General features: G+C 38.8%; 1 protein-coding gene across 4 annotated transcripts in view; it reads right to left on the bottom strand.

Moving 5' to 3' along the window:
* SEPTIN2 (septin 2) overlaps positions 1–18,905 on the bottom strand; it is a 58,941-nt gene that overhangs the window by 37,973 nt on the left and 2,063 nt on the right. For 3 of the 4 annotated variants that reach the window (XR_007775985.1, XM_050965616.1, XM_050965617.1), the window contains exons 2-5: positions 13,678–13,707; positions 11,692–11,812; positions 4,804–4,890; positions 3,181–3,304 (exon numbers count right to left, since the gene is read on the bottom strand). Coding sequence is in view for 3 of the 4 variants with exons in the window: in XM_050965616.1 (XP_050821573.1) it covers positions 3,181–3,304; positions 4,804–4,890; positions 11,692–11,812; positions 13,678–13,686 (341 nt within the window). In the remaining variant the exon portion in view is untranslated. The remainder of the gene's footprint in view (positions 1–3,180; positions 3,305–4,803; positions 4,891–11,691; positions 11,813–13,677; positions 13,708–18,905) is intronic. The other variant, XM_050965618.1, reaches the window with a different exon arrangement.

The raw sequence follows: 18,905 nt of genomic DNA, 5'->3' as shown, positions 1-18,905 counted from the left end.
AATATGTATTGGTTGCAGTAAACTATATTTGAACCTTCTTGCTTTCACCCATAAAAGATATTTGACCAGCAATAGGTCAGTTAAAGTTGTATGTAGAAATCTGACATTATTTAATTTAAAAATATTTAAAACTCAAAAATAAACACTTGTATTTAAGGTTTATCTTTGCCTTTAATTGTATCTTTAAAATGTTTGAAAGGGAATTACTTATCACTTCTCTCCAGTACCTTTTAGAGATGATATTTTGTTTATTTTTGAAAATCTGAATGTGAGGTGATTACACTTAACATATGAAACTTGGGAGGCATGATGCTTGACTGAGGGCTTAGGTACACTTACCAGGGGATCCATGAGTGGCGATCGATGCATTGGCGGTCGACCCCAGATTGCTCTCACGTCTGCTCCTGTACTCCACTGGATCGAGACGAGTAAGGGGAGTCGACGAGAGAGCATCTCCTGTCAAGTAGATCTAAGCTATGTCGATCTGAGTTATGTTACTTCTATAACTCAAATTGTGTGGCTTAGATCGACTTTTCCCTTTAGTGTAGGCAAGGCCTGAGTTAGGAATAAATCAAGATGTGGGCTTTTTCTTTTGCATTTCCAGCACATCTGCAGGAATGGTAGTTCATCTCTTTCTGTAAGTGTGTGGAATTTGAACATGTTGTACAAAAAAAGAGATGGTATGAACCATTTTCTAATGAAGTTCTGCTGAACTGCTTGCTGCTATCTTATGCTCCAAGTCCCACTTCCCATCCTAGTAATTTTCAATTAGAAAGAGTACATAATGGGCTGCACTACAGCCAGGGCCGGCACCAGCCAAGCCAACGCTTGTGGTGGCCAATGGTGAGGGGCGGCATGTCTGGCTCTTTGGCGGCGGGTCCCTCACTCCCTCTCGGAGCGAAGGACTAGCTGCCAAATTGCCACCGAAGACTGAAGCAGTGGCAGTAGAGCTGCAGATTGCGACTTTTTTTTTCTTTTGCTGCTTGGGGCAGCAAAAACCTTGGAGCAGGCCCTGACTATAGCTCACTTAAAGCCTTGCAAATTCCCCGTTTATCTTAAAAAACATGAAAATAAAATTGGAATTAGGTGACAAAGCTCAGAACATAGAATAAAAGGAATTTCACTTTATTTATGAAGGATTGTGTGGGGAAGGTTGATTAATTTCTATATTTATTTTGTCACTGGGTTATTTGAAGTAAAGTAAGTGACAGGTATATTTATTAGTGTATCTTAAGACTGTCACGGGAATGCAGAGATCACGGATGAGCACTTTTACTATGGTTTAGTAAATCTGAATAAATTAATTTCTTTAACAGGTCCTTGAAAGTCACCAGCAGCCAAACCCTAGTCACTTACCGGCTTTTATTTTGTAATTAAGTTATTTAAGTTACTCTGTAAAATACAGATTTTTCCTAAAGAAGGCAAGATTTTCTTCTAGTTTTATAAAAACTTCAATATACTTGCTTTAATCTCATCATGTATGTTAATTTTATGAATAGCTATAAAACCCACACACTATAAAAAGTAGCACTGATTTACTTCACTCCAATATACCACATGCCCAGAACTTCAAAGGCAAACATAACATCATGAGTCAAGTGAATGTTAAGGTATCATACCTGGCACAAGTTTATGATAATCAAGGACTGTTCAAAACACTGGGCACTACAGAACAGCAATTTTATCAGACTGCTAAAATACTCTTTAGCCTGTTAGTTGGGAACATACACAATCAATTTGTAAAAATAAGGATTTTTAAAGACATCCTCCCCCCCCAACGAGACCCCTTTAAAGCAATAAAGCAAGCCTGTCTTTCTGAAGTCACATTTCAGATTCAACACTTCAAATACATAAATTAATAAAAAAGACACTTATAATTCAGTTATTGTTATGTTACAACAAACTGCGTTTTATGATGTAATATAGTATCTAAAAGTGCCATTACTGGTACGTTAACTGCCATGTGATTTAACTGGAACTACTAAAGGGAAGGGTGCATAACTGGTTGGAAAAAAAACAAAACAAAACAAAACACAAACACAAAGAAACATGCTCCATATCAGTGACTCATTGCCAAACTGGGAGGATGTATCTAGTGGAGTCCTGCAGGGGTCACCCCCAGGTCCGGTACTATTCAATAATGACTTGGGTAATGGAATGGAGAACATTTTTAAAATTTGCAGATGACACCAAGCTGGGAGGTGTACAAACCCTTTGGAGGATAGGATTAGAATTCAGAACAACTTTGACAAACTGGAGAACTGATCTGAAATCAACAAGCTAAAATTCAATAAAGACAAGTGCAAAGTACTACACAAAGGAAAACTCAAATACAGAAATACAAAACAGGGAATAACTGACTAGACAATAGTTCTGTAGAAAATATGGGGGTGAGGGTGGATCACAAAATGAATATAAGCCAACAACAGGAAGCAGTTGCAAAAAAGTGCTGCTATTCAGGAGTGTGTGTTAACAGGCATGCAGTATGTCAGACATGGGAGGTAATTGTCCTATTCTACTCGGCACTGGTGAGGCCTCAGTTGGAGTACTGTGTTCAGTTCTGGGCATCACACTTTAAGGTAAATATGGACAAATTGGAGAGAGAGCAGAGGAGAGCAACAAAAATGATAAATGGTTTAGAAAACCTAGGAGGAAAGGTTAAAAATCTGGGCAAGTTTAGCCTTGGAGGGAGGCTGGAGGGGAAAAATGAGGAGCGGCTGATAATCTTCAAATATATTAAGAGATGTTATAAAAAGGGCACTGATCAATTGCTGTCCATGTTCATTGAAGCTAGGACAAGTAGTAATGGACTTAACCTGAAGCACAGGAGATTTAGGTTCCATATTAAGGAAAACTTTAACACTAAATATAATTAAGTACTGGAATTGGTTACTCAGGGAAGATTGTGGAATCCCCAACAACAAAGGTTTTTAAGTTAAACAAATGCTTGTCAGAGATAGTCTAGGTATACTTGGTCCTGCCCCAACACAGGAGGATGGGCTTGCATGACCTCCGAAGATCTCTTCCAGCCCTACATTTCTGTGATTGTACTATGTGTGCAATGTACCTGCACTTCAGTGATTTAGTTCCGAGAAAAGAATAGGAGAATGAACTTTAAAGAATTTAAAGAGAAACTTAAATCCTCTTTTCTATAGGTCAATAAATCCTTTACATACATACCAGTCCCGACAATTGATGGCATCACCATATCCTGGTGTATCTACAACTGTCAAACGGAGTTTAACACCTCTTTCCTCGATTTCAACTGTTGAAGCTTCGATCTGCACAGTTCTTTCAATTTTTTCTATAAAACAGCAAACTTCATCTTAAAAAGAAATCTCAAACATAGTTAATGCTGAGACTAGATCAAGAATAACCAGCAACTGGAACTATTTAAGAGGTTTTAGTCTATAACCACCTTATTCTTAGGGTCACATGACATCAGAAGCAGACAACATTTTCCATAGATGTGTTTTCTTAAGACATCTGCGGATGTGTACTGTTTCTTTAAATCTGTAGCAGAAAACCAGGCAGGAGGGGCTGGGGATGAGCTTAGATAGAATGAGAAACAGACACACTAGCTTTAGGAGTACTTTTATTTTTATAGGGAAGGTCCTTTTCCATTGTTGGAAGAAAGTGACAGACATGCCTCATGACATGCTGAGCTAATGAAAATGAGTCACTCAACAAGAAAGCAGTGGAAAAGCAATGCAAATAGGACCAAGATTCCCAGAAAAGGGAAACAAAAAATACTCATTAACAGCTTCAAATTCCTTTGGCAGAAATGTGGCAGAGGTATGACAAATAAGAATATACGACAGATAAAGTCTGCATACCCAGTGGAAGCATGTGCAGAAAAAAATAGACATACTGCTAATTTTCTTTATCATAGGCATCACTTGGCCTCTTGCCTTACTTAGAATTTCTCCAAGGAAGGTATTATGAGAATTTTCTGCATTTTTGTTCAAGTTGACTTTATTTTCAAACAAGACTTCTGTCCTCCCTTCTTCCCGTACCATAGTGACATTTTTTCCAAAGAGAACTGGGTAGACTCTTTGGTACCATTCAGCATCATTCCTCACTTGACCACATGGGCTCATTAACAGATGGAAGGGGCTCACATTCCCTGGGGTGAAGCGTACTGCCACTCTAGCTCTCATAACGTGGATAATAAGCAACTGGGGTTCTCCTGCCAAGGCAATCTGAATACTGTTTGGAGTATTCCAGACACAAACTCCTATCGCAGCTACAATAGCAGAAATATGCAACCATATTTGGAAAAGAGCCAGCTAAGGGGGAATATGATTGAGGTCTATAAAATCATGACTGGTATGGAGAAAGTAAATAAGGAAGTGTTATTTACTCCTTCTCATAACACAAGAACTAGGGGTCACCAAATGAAATAGGTAGGAGGTTTAAAACAAACAGAAGGAAGTATTTTTTCACACAATGCACAGTCACCCAGTGGAACTCTGCCAGAGGATATTGTGAAAACCAAGACTATAACAGGGTTCAAAAAAGAACTAGATAAATTCATGGAGGATAGGTCCATCAACGGCTATGAGCCAGGATGGGCAGGGATCGTGTCCCTAGCCTCTGTTTGCCAGAAGCTGGGAATGGGCAATAGGGAATGGATCACTTGATGATGAGTCTGTTCCATCCATTCCCTCTGGGACACCTGTCATTGGCCACTGTTTAAAGACAGGATACTGGGCTAGATGGACCTTTGGTCTGACCCAGTACAGCTGTTCTTATGTTATGTTCATTCACATTGAAGAGATATTAGGAAATAAAAATGTTTACCGGCTGCTCCTGGGATTATCCTTTCTGGGTAGAGATCTGTCAAGAACAGGCTGTTTATTAGTGTAGATTTTCCCAATCCAGATTCACCTATGATTCATTTTGAAAATATGCTGATCATAAATATGTTCTAAATAATTAACCTTTCAGAACTGATATACAACAACATCTGATTCTAGATATTTTTCTTGCATTAAATGTAACCAAATCTTTCAAATTGTGGATTAAACTGACATGGAGTGGTAATAACATAGTCAAGCCGCTATTATGCCCTTAAAGCGGGAGGGATAGCACAGTGGTTTGAGCATTCGCCTTCTAAACCCAGGGTTGTGAATTCAACCCTTGAGGGGGTCATTTAGGGATAAAGGGCAAAAAAAAAAAAAAAAAAACCATTAAAAAATTGGGAACTGGTCCTGCTTTTAGCAAGCAGTTGGACTAGTTGACCTCCTGAGATCCCTTTCAACCCTGATATTCTATGATGTATTTTATATATTCCAAATTTTTAGCACATAAGCTCTAAGTAAAGCTCGATATTTGAAGATTTACATGTAAATCTGTTAGAGCTCTAATTTTAAATTGACCTTAAGTTCATAGTCTGAGTCTTATGATTTTTCAGTCTCCTGTAGCTTTTAAGCTAGAAGTTGTAGTGAAAATTTTGTAAATAATAAGAGTTTGGAGTACATCTGGGATTATGTAATAAGTGCCACTGACCAGAAAAAAATACGTTACTGGTATTCATCACAATTGAATCTTTGTGCCGTGGTTAGCCAATAAAGAATGCAATTATACCTGCTACTTATGTTGTCTGATATGGTATGCAGAAGCCTTTACAAACTGTTATAGAGAGGCGTATAACACTACCTTTTGGCATATGCACCGACTAATGTTTCCTGTAATTGAAGGCTAACACAATGTATGATTAACAGGTTTGCTAGTTCAGAGCATTTATGTTGCATCAGAAAAAAAAAGGAAGATCTTCAACAAAAGAATGGCTACATAGTTGAAGACCAGGATCTTTGACACTTTAGCCATTTGCTTTGATGAAGACCCAGACCTCTGTCAAACTGCTCAGCTTCTGATGTAGCCAAACTGTTTCAAAGGGGGAGGTGGTGGGGAGGATCTTTGACAATGTATGCAACTGATTAGTCAAAGAACCTGTTCTTCATTAAACTGGTCAATAGAACTAAACAATAAATGAATAAATAAATAAATAAAAATGAAAAGGAAAAAAAAAAAGGAGTGAAGGATAGGCCAGTCAATCCCCCAGGCTATATGACCAATGACACTGATCAAACACAGATGTAATGATTGAATATGAAGACCAAAATGAAAATAAAAAACTATAACAAAATGAAAACACAACCAGCTAAATAGTTGGTCAAATATTTTAGAAAAACTGTAATTTTTCAAACTGAAAAATTACAATCAGTTCCTATAGTCAACTGATTCAGGAATGGAGCTTGCTGGCTGAACAGTGTCACTGCAACAGGAAAGCCAAGATTTTTACTGATGGAGTTTACCCGTGCTTTAAACTGGGCCAAGCTCCACACCAAAACAAATCAGTTTTCCTTATCTACTTTAAAAGTTTGAGTAAGTGCAGCTACATTGGCTACTGACCATCGATCAATGAATTTGGGGCTAATCCTAAGCCTAGACAAGGCCATAGTTTAGTGCTGGAAACCTTAAATTCGTCAACTAACACCATCTTTCTTTTGGTTTTACACGGCCAATCAGCCAGGACAATATAAATGTCAGCTTGCATTTTCATGAATCAGCCAATTTGTATACACCTGGATAATTTGGACAGCAATAATGGAAGCTGTCATTGAAATAGGGAGAATTATGGTCAGAACTATATCAGCATACACAGCTTTTAAGAAAATTTATCCCATCCCAGTTTCCTGAAAATAAAGAAATGTGACTTTAAATAATAAGATTATAGGTCAAAATAATAAAGACATTAAATATGATCCACAACAGAAGAAAAAGTTAAATGACTATCCTTGTTTACCTACACATATCTGAACAGAAGACAGACACATTCAGGCCAAATTGCTGAAATAATCAGAATTTTGAGTACCGTATATACTCATTCATAAGCTGAATATTTTTGGTAAAAAAAAAAAAAGATGCATCAAAGAGCAGGGGTCAGCTTATAAACAAGTCTACACCAAAATTTGATGATTTTAAACTCTGTAGAATCATTGAATATCTAATACATTGTTTTTTAATCTAATACATTGTAGTTTTGTTTACCTAGAGCGTCTGCAGGCATGGAGCCCGTCAGCTCCTTGTGGCAGCGGTTCGCTGTTCCCAGCCAATGGGAGCTGTGGGAAGTGGCACTTCCTGCAGCTCCCATAGGCTGGGAATGGCAAACTGCAGCCACAGGGAGCTGAGGGGCTCCATGCCTGCAGGCGCTCCAAGTAAACAAATCATCCCACCAGCGGCTTACCCTGACAGGCTGGGAGGCAAAGTTTGCTGACCCATTTATTGATGTCAATACTGCAGCCTTTTAAAGTTGCAAAGCCTTTGTTTAGTGGCCTAGATTGGCTTGAAAGGAATACTAAAAGAGCCGTACCACAGATCTGCATGACATCTGACTCATGCATTTCACAAAATGCTATGCCTTATAAGCCAATCAGAAAAATACAATGAATGATAGTACTATAGCACTGGTGTCAGTCCACTACTGTGTAATTTGATCTCTTCATGCATTTCTACCATTGGACCGCATAAGTCTTGAGCCAATATGAAAATGTAACATGAAGAATCGATGGAATCTCTAATAAAATTGAAATAGCCTGTTATCCCTACAGACATGCCAATCTACAGGGCTGCTTTGAAATAAACACAGAATAATAATTTGACAGTGATAAAGCAGGTGACATTCCTATATAAAGTCCTATAAAATCTGTAACTACAATAATCTATTTTCATGCTAGTATTTAAAATGAACGGTGAAATCAAAAGAGAAAGGTCTTCTTATCATGCAGCGTTCAAACGTAAAGTTGTTGAATATGCAGAAGCAAATAATAATTGCGCCACTGCTCGTGAATTCTGTATCAATGAGAAGCAAGTAAGAAAACGGTGGTGGGGAGGGAACCACACACTAAAAGACATGCCAAGAAGCAAGAAAAAAAAAAAACATCCAATGAGGTGCGCTTCATTTCCTGAGCTAGAGAAAGATCTCAATAATTGTATTGAATGTCGACAAAAAGGGTACATTGTCACTAGAACTGGAATTCATCTGCATGCTCTGCAAATGTCAAAAGACGACAAATACAAGTTAGTAAAGCCATCAATGTTTGTTGCATCAGCGGGTTGGTGTACTCGCTTCATGAACAGTCATGGTCTCTGTCTTCTTCAGTGAACGAAGATAGCGCAAAAGCTGCCTAGAGATCTGGAAGAAAAAACATCGCATCTCTCCGAAGTTTTATTATAAAATATCAAAAGGAATATGCATTTGAACTGTCATAAATAGGAAATATGGACCAAACACCAATGACATTCGATCTCCCGAGCAACATAACAGTAACTGGTGTTGGTGAAAAAACAGTTTTAATTAAAACCACTGGCCATGGGAAAAAAAATCCATTTTACAGAGGTTTTAGCATGTTTGGCAAATGGATCAAAGCTCCCTCCTGTTATTTTTAACAGGAAAACCTTGCCTGAAAACATGAAATTTCCTGCTGGTGTCAGCTTATGTGCACACGAAAAGGGATGGATGGATGAAAGTAGGACTACTGAATGGCTGAAAGAAGTGTGGCATAAGGGACCAGGAACACTTTCCAAGAAACCTGCTATGCTCGTCTGGGACATGTTCAGGGCACACAAGATGGATGAGGTGAAAACTCTGGCCAAAAATATGAAAATTACTTTGGCTGTAATACCTGGAGGCTTAACTTCAGTTCTACAACTGCTTGAGGTCTGCCTGAACGAGCCCTTTAAAGACAGGCTACGCAAAATGTGGTCTGAATGGATGTGCTCAGGCATGGCGAAGTTGATAAAAGGCGGGAATCTTATGAAGCCCGAAATCAACCTGGTCGCCCAATGGATCAAGGACGCGTGGGTGTCCATTTCCTCGGAAATGGTAAAAAATTCATTTAGGAAATGCTGTATCAGCAATGGGTCAGAAGATGACACCATATTTGATGACAGCAGAGGCTAATGATGAGAAGGAATCTGAGTCTGAAGACAACCGACATCTATAATGACAATGCAGGTGCAGCTGTGACTGAAGCAGAGTTTAATGAACTGTTTGGTGAATCAGAGACTGATTCAGACTTTGAAGGATTTTAAGACTTTTTAAAGTCCATATTGTTCTAAATTACTTGTTTTAAATATTAATTTACTGATTATAAATATTGACTGTAATTTTGAAGGTGAATACATATTTATTCAGCTATATAACAGGTTTTTTGTTAGATTGCATTAAAATAATTCTAGCAAAACTTTGAGCGTTTCTTGTGATGCTAGCTTTTAAAATATAGCAGGGGTTAGAAACCTTTGGCTCCTGGCCCCTCAGGATAAGACACTGGTGGTTCAGGACGTTCTGTTTACTTGGAGTGTCTGCAGGCACGAAGCCCCTCAGCTCCCAGTGTTCACGGTTTGCCTTTCCCAGCGAATGGGAGCTGTGGGAAGCGGCTTACTCTGACAGGCCAAGAGCCAAAGTTTGCCAACCCCTGAAATATAGGATCGGCTTATGAAAGGGTCATACAGTTTTTGCTATTTTTATCTAACCATCTTGGGGGGGGGCGGGGGGCAGCTTATAAAAGAACGGGCTAATGAAGGAGTATATACACGGTAATTTTTTTTAACTCATCTACTGCCCCTGTAGTTTAGCAAAAGTATCATCCAAACTCTAATACAATGCATTTCAATGAATTTTTGTTGATTTCTCTAATTTTTCTCCTCAAATATCTATTTATACCTTAAAATTATTGGCAGACAGGTAACAGTCAGCAATGCTATACCACACAGAAACTTTCAAATAAGTGTTTTCTCTTCTACTACTAATGTTGTCTTTTTTCCATTTGACATACATGAATTTGTTTTTGAATGGAGCAGACACTGGGTTGTTTTGTTTAATAATTTATACATGGCTCTATGCCAAAGCCATTTTACATAGTTGTATTTTCAGCTGATGTCACAGAGTTCTGGGAATTAAGTTTAGCTGCAGCAGAGAAAGTGTGTTTATAGTTCTCTTAATTGTTTACATTTTTTGGATTACTGAATAGCAGACTTCAAAAAGGTTAAAAATAAAACCTTAATTTGAGAATTAGGGGGTTTCTTAGCAGATAAAGCTTTAGAAAGTAAACTGACATTTTATATAAAAGCTGTTTACATGTATCCTATAAAGATTTTATCCAAAACAAAGCCAACAGAGCTGATGAAAACCCTAACTGGCAAGGAATGGACTTTCAATAGACAGTATAACTGATTTAAAGTGTTTTTTTTTAATTCTCACCTTTGGTGATGCAAGCAGGCTCTCATGAATTCTAATAAAATATGCGAAAAGCAAAGCTTGCCTAGCATTCAACTGTAATCTACAAAAACAGGACAGAAGTAACGCTGTGGATGCTCTGCTGGTAGAAAACAAGGAAATAATTATAGGTTCGAGAAGAAGGTCTTTTATAAGTCTTGAACTCTAGAACGATTACATCTCAGGTGGTACATAAACAACCACTAATGGTTCTACCACCAAATAGTTCCATGACTCACAAGCCAACTCCTGCAGACGCAATTAACAAAAGGGAGTTTTTATTACTAGTAACTATGTGTGAAAGATGTAACCCAGCTTTGTTTTCAGATCTGGGATTAGGCTGCTGGGCTGGTAGGTTTTTTACCACAATTTTACTGGTAGTTTAGAATAGATGGATAGAATCCTGAAGTGTCACTTTTCAGTAAATACATATGTTATGGTTGAGAACTAGTATGCTCAAAATCCAGAAACTATGGTTTCTACAATAACAGGGATATATAAGCGTAATATGTCTGAGTTAACCTTGGGAGCCTGTTGGGGAGTAAAGAGACAGTTTGAGGACTGCTGAATTGCAGAGCCAGATGAGGTGGTCAGTTTGGCATGAAAGGGTTTCTAGGGTTTCTTTTGACCTCTTCTGCTATTCCTGATGTACCACTAAAGTGATCTATCTCAATTTAATGGCCTGCCAAATTTCCATTTAAATGTACTTAAAAAAATAATGAATTGTACAGTTAATCATTTTATGCTTACAGACATTTTTTCCAAGTTAAACTGTATCAGCTCCCACACCCTGCTGAGCATGCACAATACAATTACAACAAATAATGGAACATTAAATGTGCAAAGATGGAATTTTAAACATTTAAAACATGAAAATCACTATGCATGAAGAAAGTTGGTGTAGTCTCTACTACTCACTGATTGGCCACATGCTAAGTTTCATAGTCCACCCATTTTCACATTATCTGAGCACAATAAATGGTTCAAATGGGGAAACTTTTTTTCCACATATCCCTAACTCAAAAAACAGCAAATAAGACCTCTCTCAAACTTTTTTTTAAAACTCACTTAAGCACAGAAAGCTTAAGTCCCAAAGCACAAAACAGGAGGAAGTAATGAGTACAAAAGGTGTGAGAAGACCTTCTCAGTCTTATCTACAGCATTAGCTACCACACACATTAAAGTTTGGATGTATTGCTACTTATGTGGAACAGCTAGCTCATTAACACATTAAAGATGATAATTAAATTCAAGTATACTTCAAACTACACAACTATACAGGACAGAACTGATGGATACTATATAAAGTATATGAAGACTTCCTTCATATGAGAAGTCACATTGCATTCAGTCTAATCCACAGTTTTCTAAATTCTAATTACAAGAGACTATAAAATATATTCTCTTACCAACCACCATGAGAGTGAACTCAAAGCCCTTTTTCACAGACTTCCGATGAACCTGGTTGGGAAGGTTTGCAAATCCAACATAGCCAGGAGTTTCTGGATTAGTAAATTGGGCAGGCGGTTGCTAAATAAAATAATCAGAAGATTATATATGCTATAGGTTGAAATAACTGAGGACAGTTCTGAAGCTTGTAATTACAAATTAGAGACAGAGCTGGAAAATCTTTGAAGTCTTCAGTCTTTGTTGCTCACACTGTTCTCTACAGAAGAGGCACTCAAGTTTGAGTCACCTTGATTTAAAACAGAGGGAGCTGGCAGGAGTGTTCTCTGTAAAAGGCTCTCAGCTTTGGAACATACTCCCCAACCTTTGGTCTGACTGAATCCAAACCTGTGGGTCTGCATTACACATTGCAAGGCCTACTTTTTCCACTCAGGATTTAGAGAATGGAAAGGATTCATTATTTGTTTTTGGTTGTAACTTCACTGCTGATTGCATTTGCATTGTTTTTCTAAATAACTGTCAAAAGGTGCCTGAAATAAAATATAGGAATCCTTTTGTATATTATATTGTTATAAATGCAGATACATAAATGACTGGCTGCACTTGCACAATGTAAACTAAAAAACATTTACATATCACAGTTTTCAATGACAAATTAGACAACAACAGCTTTATTATGTCTATTTCATTTCTAGATTAAAAATAAATGGCAAGTTTTTCCTCCAAGAGTTTAAATGAAACTGAAAATTCATGGGATGCGTTTCTGTCACTACTTCTACTACATAATGTGCAGAAATGCACTACAGCTATGTTCATGCTACCATAACAGTTGAACAATTTTGAAGACAATTTTACAACACAGAATAGATTAACTGCTAAGTGAAAGTTTTCGCAACTAGTGTAGTTTATTCCAACTATCCTTCCGGGAATTATTAGTAAATTATATTCAAGAATACCCTCAGCAGACTATGGTTCTGTAACAATCATGCTAACTACTTTTAAAAGTGTGGGGTGTTTAACACCATTTTAAAAGTGGTTGTGTGGATGGGACCTAGGCACATGCTAAGTCAAATTGCAACTTTTACATTTCTAGTCAGTTCTGACACATACAAATAAAAAAAAACTTAAATTACCCGTGGCCTGATGATAATGTATTTGAAGTAGTATATTAAAGATCTTATAATAAAGCAAGGAAATTGACTTAATACAGGTGTCCTTCTAATCCAAATTAATCTGTGATGAGTTCATCAGAAGGAAAATTAGGGGGTGCTCTGGAAAGGACTCAACTTTCATTTTCAATTTACAAATGTATAAGCACATCCAGCATTAAAGAAAAACAGAAAAAGTTTTCAGACATATTGGTTATCCTCTCCAAACATACTACCCAAATACTTTACACTATTTATATCATTGACAATAGGTTAATATGGGCCATTCTGATTTCTATTTGTGACATAAAATGTGTGGAATAAGAAATTATCTGAATCTTATATGGTGACTGTTACATTAATATGATCTTTTGGTTTAAATTCTCTATTGTTGCTTTTATAATCTTGCTTAAAGGATCTGTCAATCCCCCAGCTTGCTTTAGGGGCAAAGCCAACTAAACGGATGCTCATCCTTTTCCTGAATGTTGCTGACTGCAAATGGGTACACAGTGGCAGAAGAGAAGTTCAAATACAGAACTGTACAACTAGGGTAAAGGGTTTGCTCAAGTGAGGGACATTATTTCAGTGGAAAAAAGCTACATGGTTTCCCTTTATAACCTTCACAGGGGAACAACTTGCATAAACACAACGTTTTGTATAATGTCACCTGTTACCAAATGGTTCAGTGTTTATTTTCATTCATTTCTAAATTTGAAATATTCCATACTCTTGACTGTGGATCCCACACTCTAAAAATTTTATATTCGTTGCACATAAAGAAATAGTTAATAAAAAACTATGCTTTTATCTTGTAATTAACCAAGATACAAATGTTCTTACCTTGGCCATCCTTATGGAAGGTCAGCCACTCTGTAAACAAAATGTTTTTTAGTTTATTACAAACAGGATAATATGAAGATCAAACACCTACTAAAACCACCACTGTGCAATCAAATTTCAATGGTCTCTTGACAGTGAACAAGACAGACTTGTATGTATCACCCAGCTTCTGAACCACTCCAAATGATTTCCTGCCAAATACCAATATTTTTATCTTTACCTTTGTTATTAAAATATCACTACATATTCAAAGACCAACACTGAGTGCCTAACTCCAATTCTATTTACTTCATTGGAGGAAAAGTTAAGCCAACAGTGAGTGCTTCTGAAAATTCCACTTAACCTATATGAAATAGAAAAAAAAAGCTTTTAAATCTGGAAAAATTGTAAAGTCTACACCTTTTACAAAAAACAACGGAAGAGTTCTGTGTAGCGCAAAAGCTCGTATCTTACACCAACAGAAGTTAGACTAGTAAAAGATATTACCTCACCTACCTTTTTTCTCTAAAAGAAACTAAAAAAATACATGCCCAAATTAGAGTTTACAGGAAATTGCTTTTTGTTTGAATTCTGAAAAAGTATACAGCTTTCTCTCCTCCCCTACACTTCTAAGTGTCCTGTAAATCATTAAAGGAAGAGATTCAACAACTTTGAAATGTGATAGGTTAGAAAAATTAGAGAAACTATCACCTCCTCTTCTCTAATCGCAATGTCTACAACAGTGATCTCCAAAGTGGGGTGCATGCACCCCAGGGCGTGCACAAGAGGATCCTTGGGAGTGCATGGCAGGAGGAGCACTTTTTTTTTTTTTTTTTGAACACTTCAGCAGTCTGGGCGGAAGTCTGTCTTTTTTTTTTTTTTGGCGCAGCAGGGGGTGCATGCTGAACACTTTTTTTTTTTTTACACTGATAGGTGTGTACGATCAAAAAAGTTTGGAGACCACTGGTCTACAACGTAATCCTACCATTCAAAATGCTGCTAAAATAATCTTTTTGCCTCATAGCTCCACCAGCTCTGCCCCCAGTTTCTTCTTTAGCTCCCCTTCATCCACCACACCAAAAACTAACTTCTTGTCCTTACTCAGGAACGGTCTCCATAATTTATAGCCCTACCCTACCAGGCTGAATCCCACCTTCACTATCACTGATGCCAACCTTGGTCACCCAATTCTCTGCTTGTTCTCCAAGCACTTGCATTCCTTCCCCTATGCCACTCATTAAGAAGTGGGGGGAAAAAAAAAAGCTTCCAATCAAAAACTGTAAACCACCACCTAATCTTCCTTCAAGTCCCTCAAAACTCATCTCTTCCATAATGTAGATCATAACGGCTAGACAGGCAGAGAACTGTGATGATTGCTATTGACTGCCTACAATATATCATCTTAACCAAGCTATAAATCAGAGGCTTTAACCCCTTTGACCCCCTAAACGTTTAATAGTAATTTTCACAAGAACAAGAGGTGTTAACTACAACTCCTTACCAAATATTCTATTTTGGTAATTACCAGGGATTTCAGGAAGCAGATGTATCCAAATCTGGTATCTGCCTAGCAAGAAGAGTGCAAATTTACCTGCCACAGTTAGCTGTGCCTTCAGGACTGAATTACTGTTACACATTGTGTATGTGTGTGCATGTGTGAAGGAAATAGCCCAAGTAGCTTTAGTGTATGTCTACACTGCGCATCTTATAATGGCGCAGCTGTGCCGCTGTAAGGCACACAGCGCAGTCGCTATTTGTCACCGGAAGAGAGAGCTCTCCTGACGATAAAATAAAATACTGAGGGGTGGTATCTTAATCAACAGGAGAGTGGCTCCCACAGATGAGGCGCTGTCCACACCATGTGCAATAGATCATAGGCTGTGGGAAGCTGTGGCTCCCCAAACAGCCCAGCCCACACTCTGCCTCCAGGCCAGGCCCCCTCCTTCAGTTCCCCCCAGCCCTGTGCCCTGGCTGCTGTAGCGCCCTGGGGCTAGGGGCCACTGCTGCCATGGCACACCAGGGCTGAGGGCACTGTTGTTGCACCACCTAGCACACCGGGGCTGGGGTCCACAGTGGAGGCGCAGATGGGGAGGGTGAGGGGTGGAGCCTCAGGCACAAGGGGAGGGGGCGAGGACTAGGTTTCCACAATGGTCAGGTCACCATCTGCTGATGATGCACACCGGCACTTTTTGTCATTAAAGCTTTTGTTGTTCAGGAGGGATGGAGGGTTTCCACACCCCTGAGCAACAAAAGTTTTAACAATGAAAGTGCAGGGTAGACAAAGCCTAAGAAACAAAAACTAGTGCAATATATGACAGTGTGTTTATTAGGTGGAGTTCCATGCCAGAATTATATAACATAAGTGCTCCGCGATCTATGGTTGATGATCAGTGGTCAATGATCAGTTTCCAAGTGGAATTCAAGGACCTGGTTTAAACCGATAAAGTCCTAAATTGTTTGAGATGTTAGTCAAGAGACTTCCACTCCTCAATCTGCTCGGCTGACTAACTCTTAGTAAGAGAGAGGAAGTTACTAGCAGGGTGTTCTCAACTTTAGAAAATCTTCTCCCTGTTGGTCCAGTGACCATATTAGCTTTCCAGGCACACTGCAAGGTCCATCTTCCCACTCATGCAGTTTGGGAGGGCAGGCTGTGGGTTGGAGGAATTTTATTATGGTTGACTGGTGAAATGGGGTATTTACATTTGCCGATGCATATTTGTATATTCATTGCTAAAGATAAGAGTCCTGGAGATATCCATTCTGAAATTTAGATTGCAAACAGGTGCTTATTTTATAAATCTAAACAAAAAATGTTGAGTTATCATTATATCAACTGAACAAAAGGTAAATTAAAAGACCTCTCCCTAGCAGTAACTTTCTCTTTAAATACTGTACAAATAGGTCCAAGGGTACTGAATTACTTATGACAATGAATTACCTTCCATACAGATCTTCAAGAACTTCAAATATTAACTGATCAAATCTCAACACCCTTATGAGTTGTTTCATTACCTCCACTGTACAGAGGAGGAAACTGAGGCAGAAAGAGGACTGTTATTCACCCAGGATCACACTGCAAGTCCATGTCTGAGGTAAGACTTGAAACAAAAGCACCTTGTATTTTCTGTTGTAGTTATAGGATCACAGTATTTTGTATTGGATACACTGTACTGTCCGGCCCAATTGATGCTTCTCTGGTGTAACCATCTATCCACTTAGGCTTCCTGTTGGCCAGTGGTTCTCAACCAGGGGTATGAATACCCCTGGGAGTACACAGAGGTCTTCCAATGAATACATCAACTCATCTAGATGTTTGCTTAGTTTTACAACAGGCTACATAAAAAGCACTAGTGAAGTGAGTACAAACTAAAATTTCCTACAATGTTTTGTTTATACTGTTCTATATACTATAAACTGAAACGTAAGTACAATATTTATATTCCAATTGATTTATTTTATAATTGTATGGTAAATGAGAAAGTAAGCAATTTTTCAGTAATAGTGTGCAGTGACACTTTTTTATGTCTGATTTTATAAGCAAGTAGTTTTTAAGTGAGAAGTCACTTGGGGCTACACAAGACATATCAAACTTCTGAAAGGGGTACTGTATTCTGGAAAGGTTGAGAACCACTGCTGTAAGCAACTAACAGAAATCTTTGACAACAGGGAATACTGCATGAAAGATGTTTTAATACTGTGATTAAGTTCTGTCATGCATGCAGCAATACACGAATTCATAAGCAGTTTCCAATTTGACAGCATCCTAGATCTTCCCTTACAGCTGGTCTAAAACCCTATGGAAGACATTATACATCTGTCTTGATTCTTGAATGATCAAAGAGGAGGTCTGAGCATAGTTTGAACTAGGTTAACAATAGATTGCTATTAAAATACATCTAAACCACTGTTAGATCTCATTTCAAATGCAGATGAAGATAAGTAACTTACTTTTCTTACACTTTAGATTTGGTCTATAAAAATTTCACACATGGCATAGAAAACTCTAACCTTACAGTTGCTCCATCTTCTTCTACTTTGTGTAATGACCATTTTAGGCTGCCAGGATCTTTGCTACCTTTTTAACCCTACTCTCTGGACAGCTCTACTTTCCACCCCTATAGTCATCAGTCTCCAGCTGTAGCTCCCTATTTTCTTTCCTTTGCTCCATCCCTGAGGTCTGGTCTACACTACGTGTTTAAACTGAATTTAGCAGTGTTAAACCGATTTAACCCTGCACCCATCCACACAACGAGGCCCTTTATATCGATATAAACGGTTCTTTAAACTAGTTTCTGTACTCGTCCCCAACGAGGGGAGTAGTGCTGAAATTGGTATTGCCAAGTCAGATTAGGGTTAGTGTGGTCACAATTCGACGGTATTGGCCTCCAGGCGGTATCCCACAGTGCACCATTGTGACCACTCTGGAAAGCGATCTGAACTCGGATGCACTGGCCAGGTAGACAGGAAAAGCCCTGTGAACTTTTGAATTTCATTTCCTGTTTGCCCCCAGCGTGGAGCTCTGATCAGCACGGGTGGCGATGCAGTCACAAATCCAAAAAGAGCTCCAGCCTGGACCGTATGGGAGATACTGAATCTGATTGATCGCTGTATGGGGAGACAAATCTGTTCTATCAGAGCTCCGTTACAGAAGACGAAATGACAAAGCATTTGAAAAAATCTCCAGGTTATGACAGAAAGAGGCCACAGCAGGGACTCAGCACAGTGCTGCGTGACAAGCGTAACGGAAAGCCAAAGAAACAAATGGACGCTCATGGAGGGAGGGAGGGAGGACTCCAGCTATCCCACAGTCCCCACAGTCTCCGAAAAGCATTTGCATTCTTAGTTGAGCTCCCATTGCCTGAAGGGTCAAAAACATTGTCCGGGGTGGTGCAGGGTATATCTGGTCAATTTATCCCCCCTCCTGGTCGTGAAAGAAAAGGGAAAAAAATAGTTTCTTGCCATTTTTCAATGTCACCGTATGTCTACTGCATGCTGCTGGTAGACGCAGTGCTGCGGCGCTGAACAGCAGCATCCCCTCCCCTTTTTTTCCTGATGGCAGACGGTACAAAATGGTGGAAAACCGTCATCATCCTGTGAGTGCTCCTGGCTGGCCTCGGTGAGGTCGGCCGGGGGCGCCTGGGTAAAAACAGGAATGACTCCCAGTCACTCCCGGCAGATGGTACAGAACGGCTGGTAACCATTCTCATCATAGCAACTGGAGTCTGAGCTCTATCAGCCCCCGCCTTTCA

Source organism: Gopherus flavomarginatus, chromosome 8, assembly GCF_025201925.1.
Source record: "Gopherus flavomarginatus isolate rGopFla2 chromosome 8, rGopFla2.mat.asm, whole genome shotgun sequence".
NCBI lineage: Eukaryota > Metazoa > Chordata > Testudines > Testudinidae > Gopherus > Gopherus flavomarginatus.
This window is presented reverse-complemented; position numbering and strand designations above follow the sequence as displayed.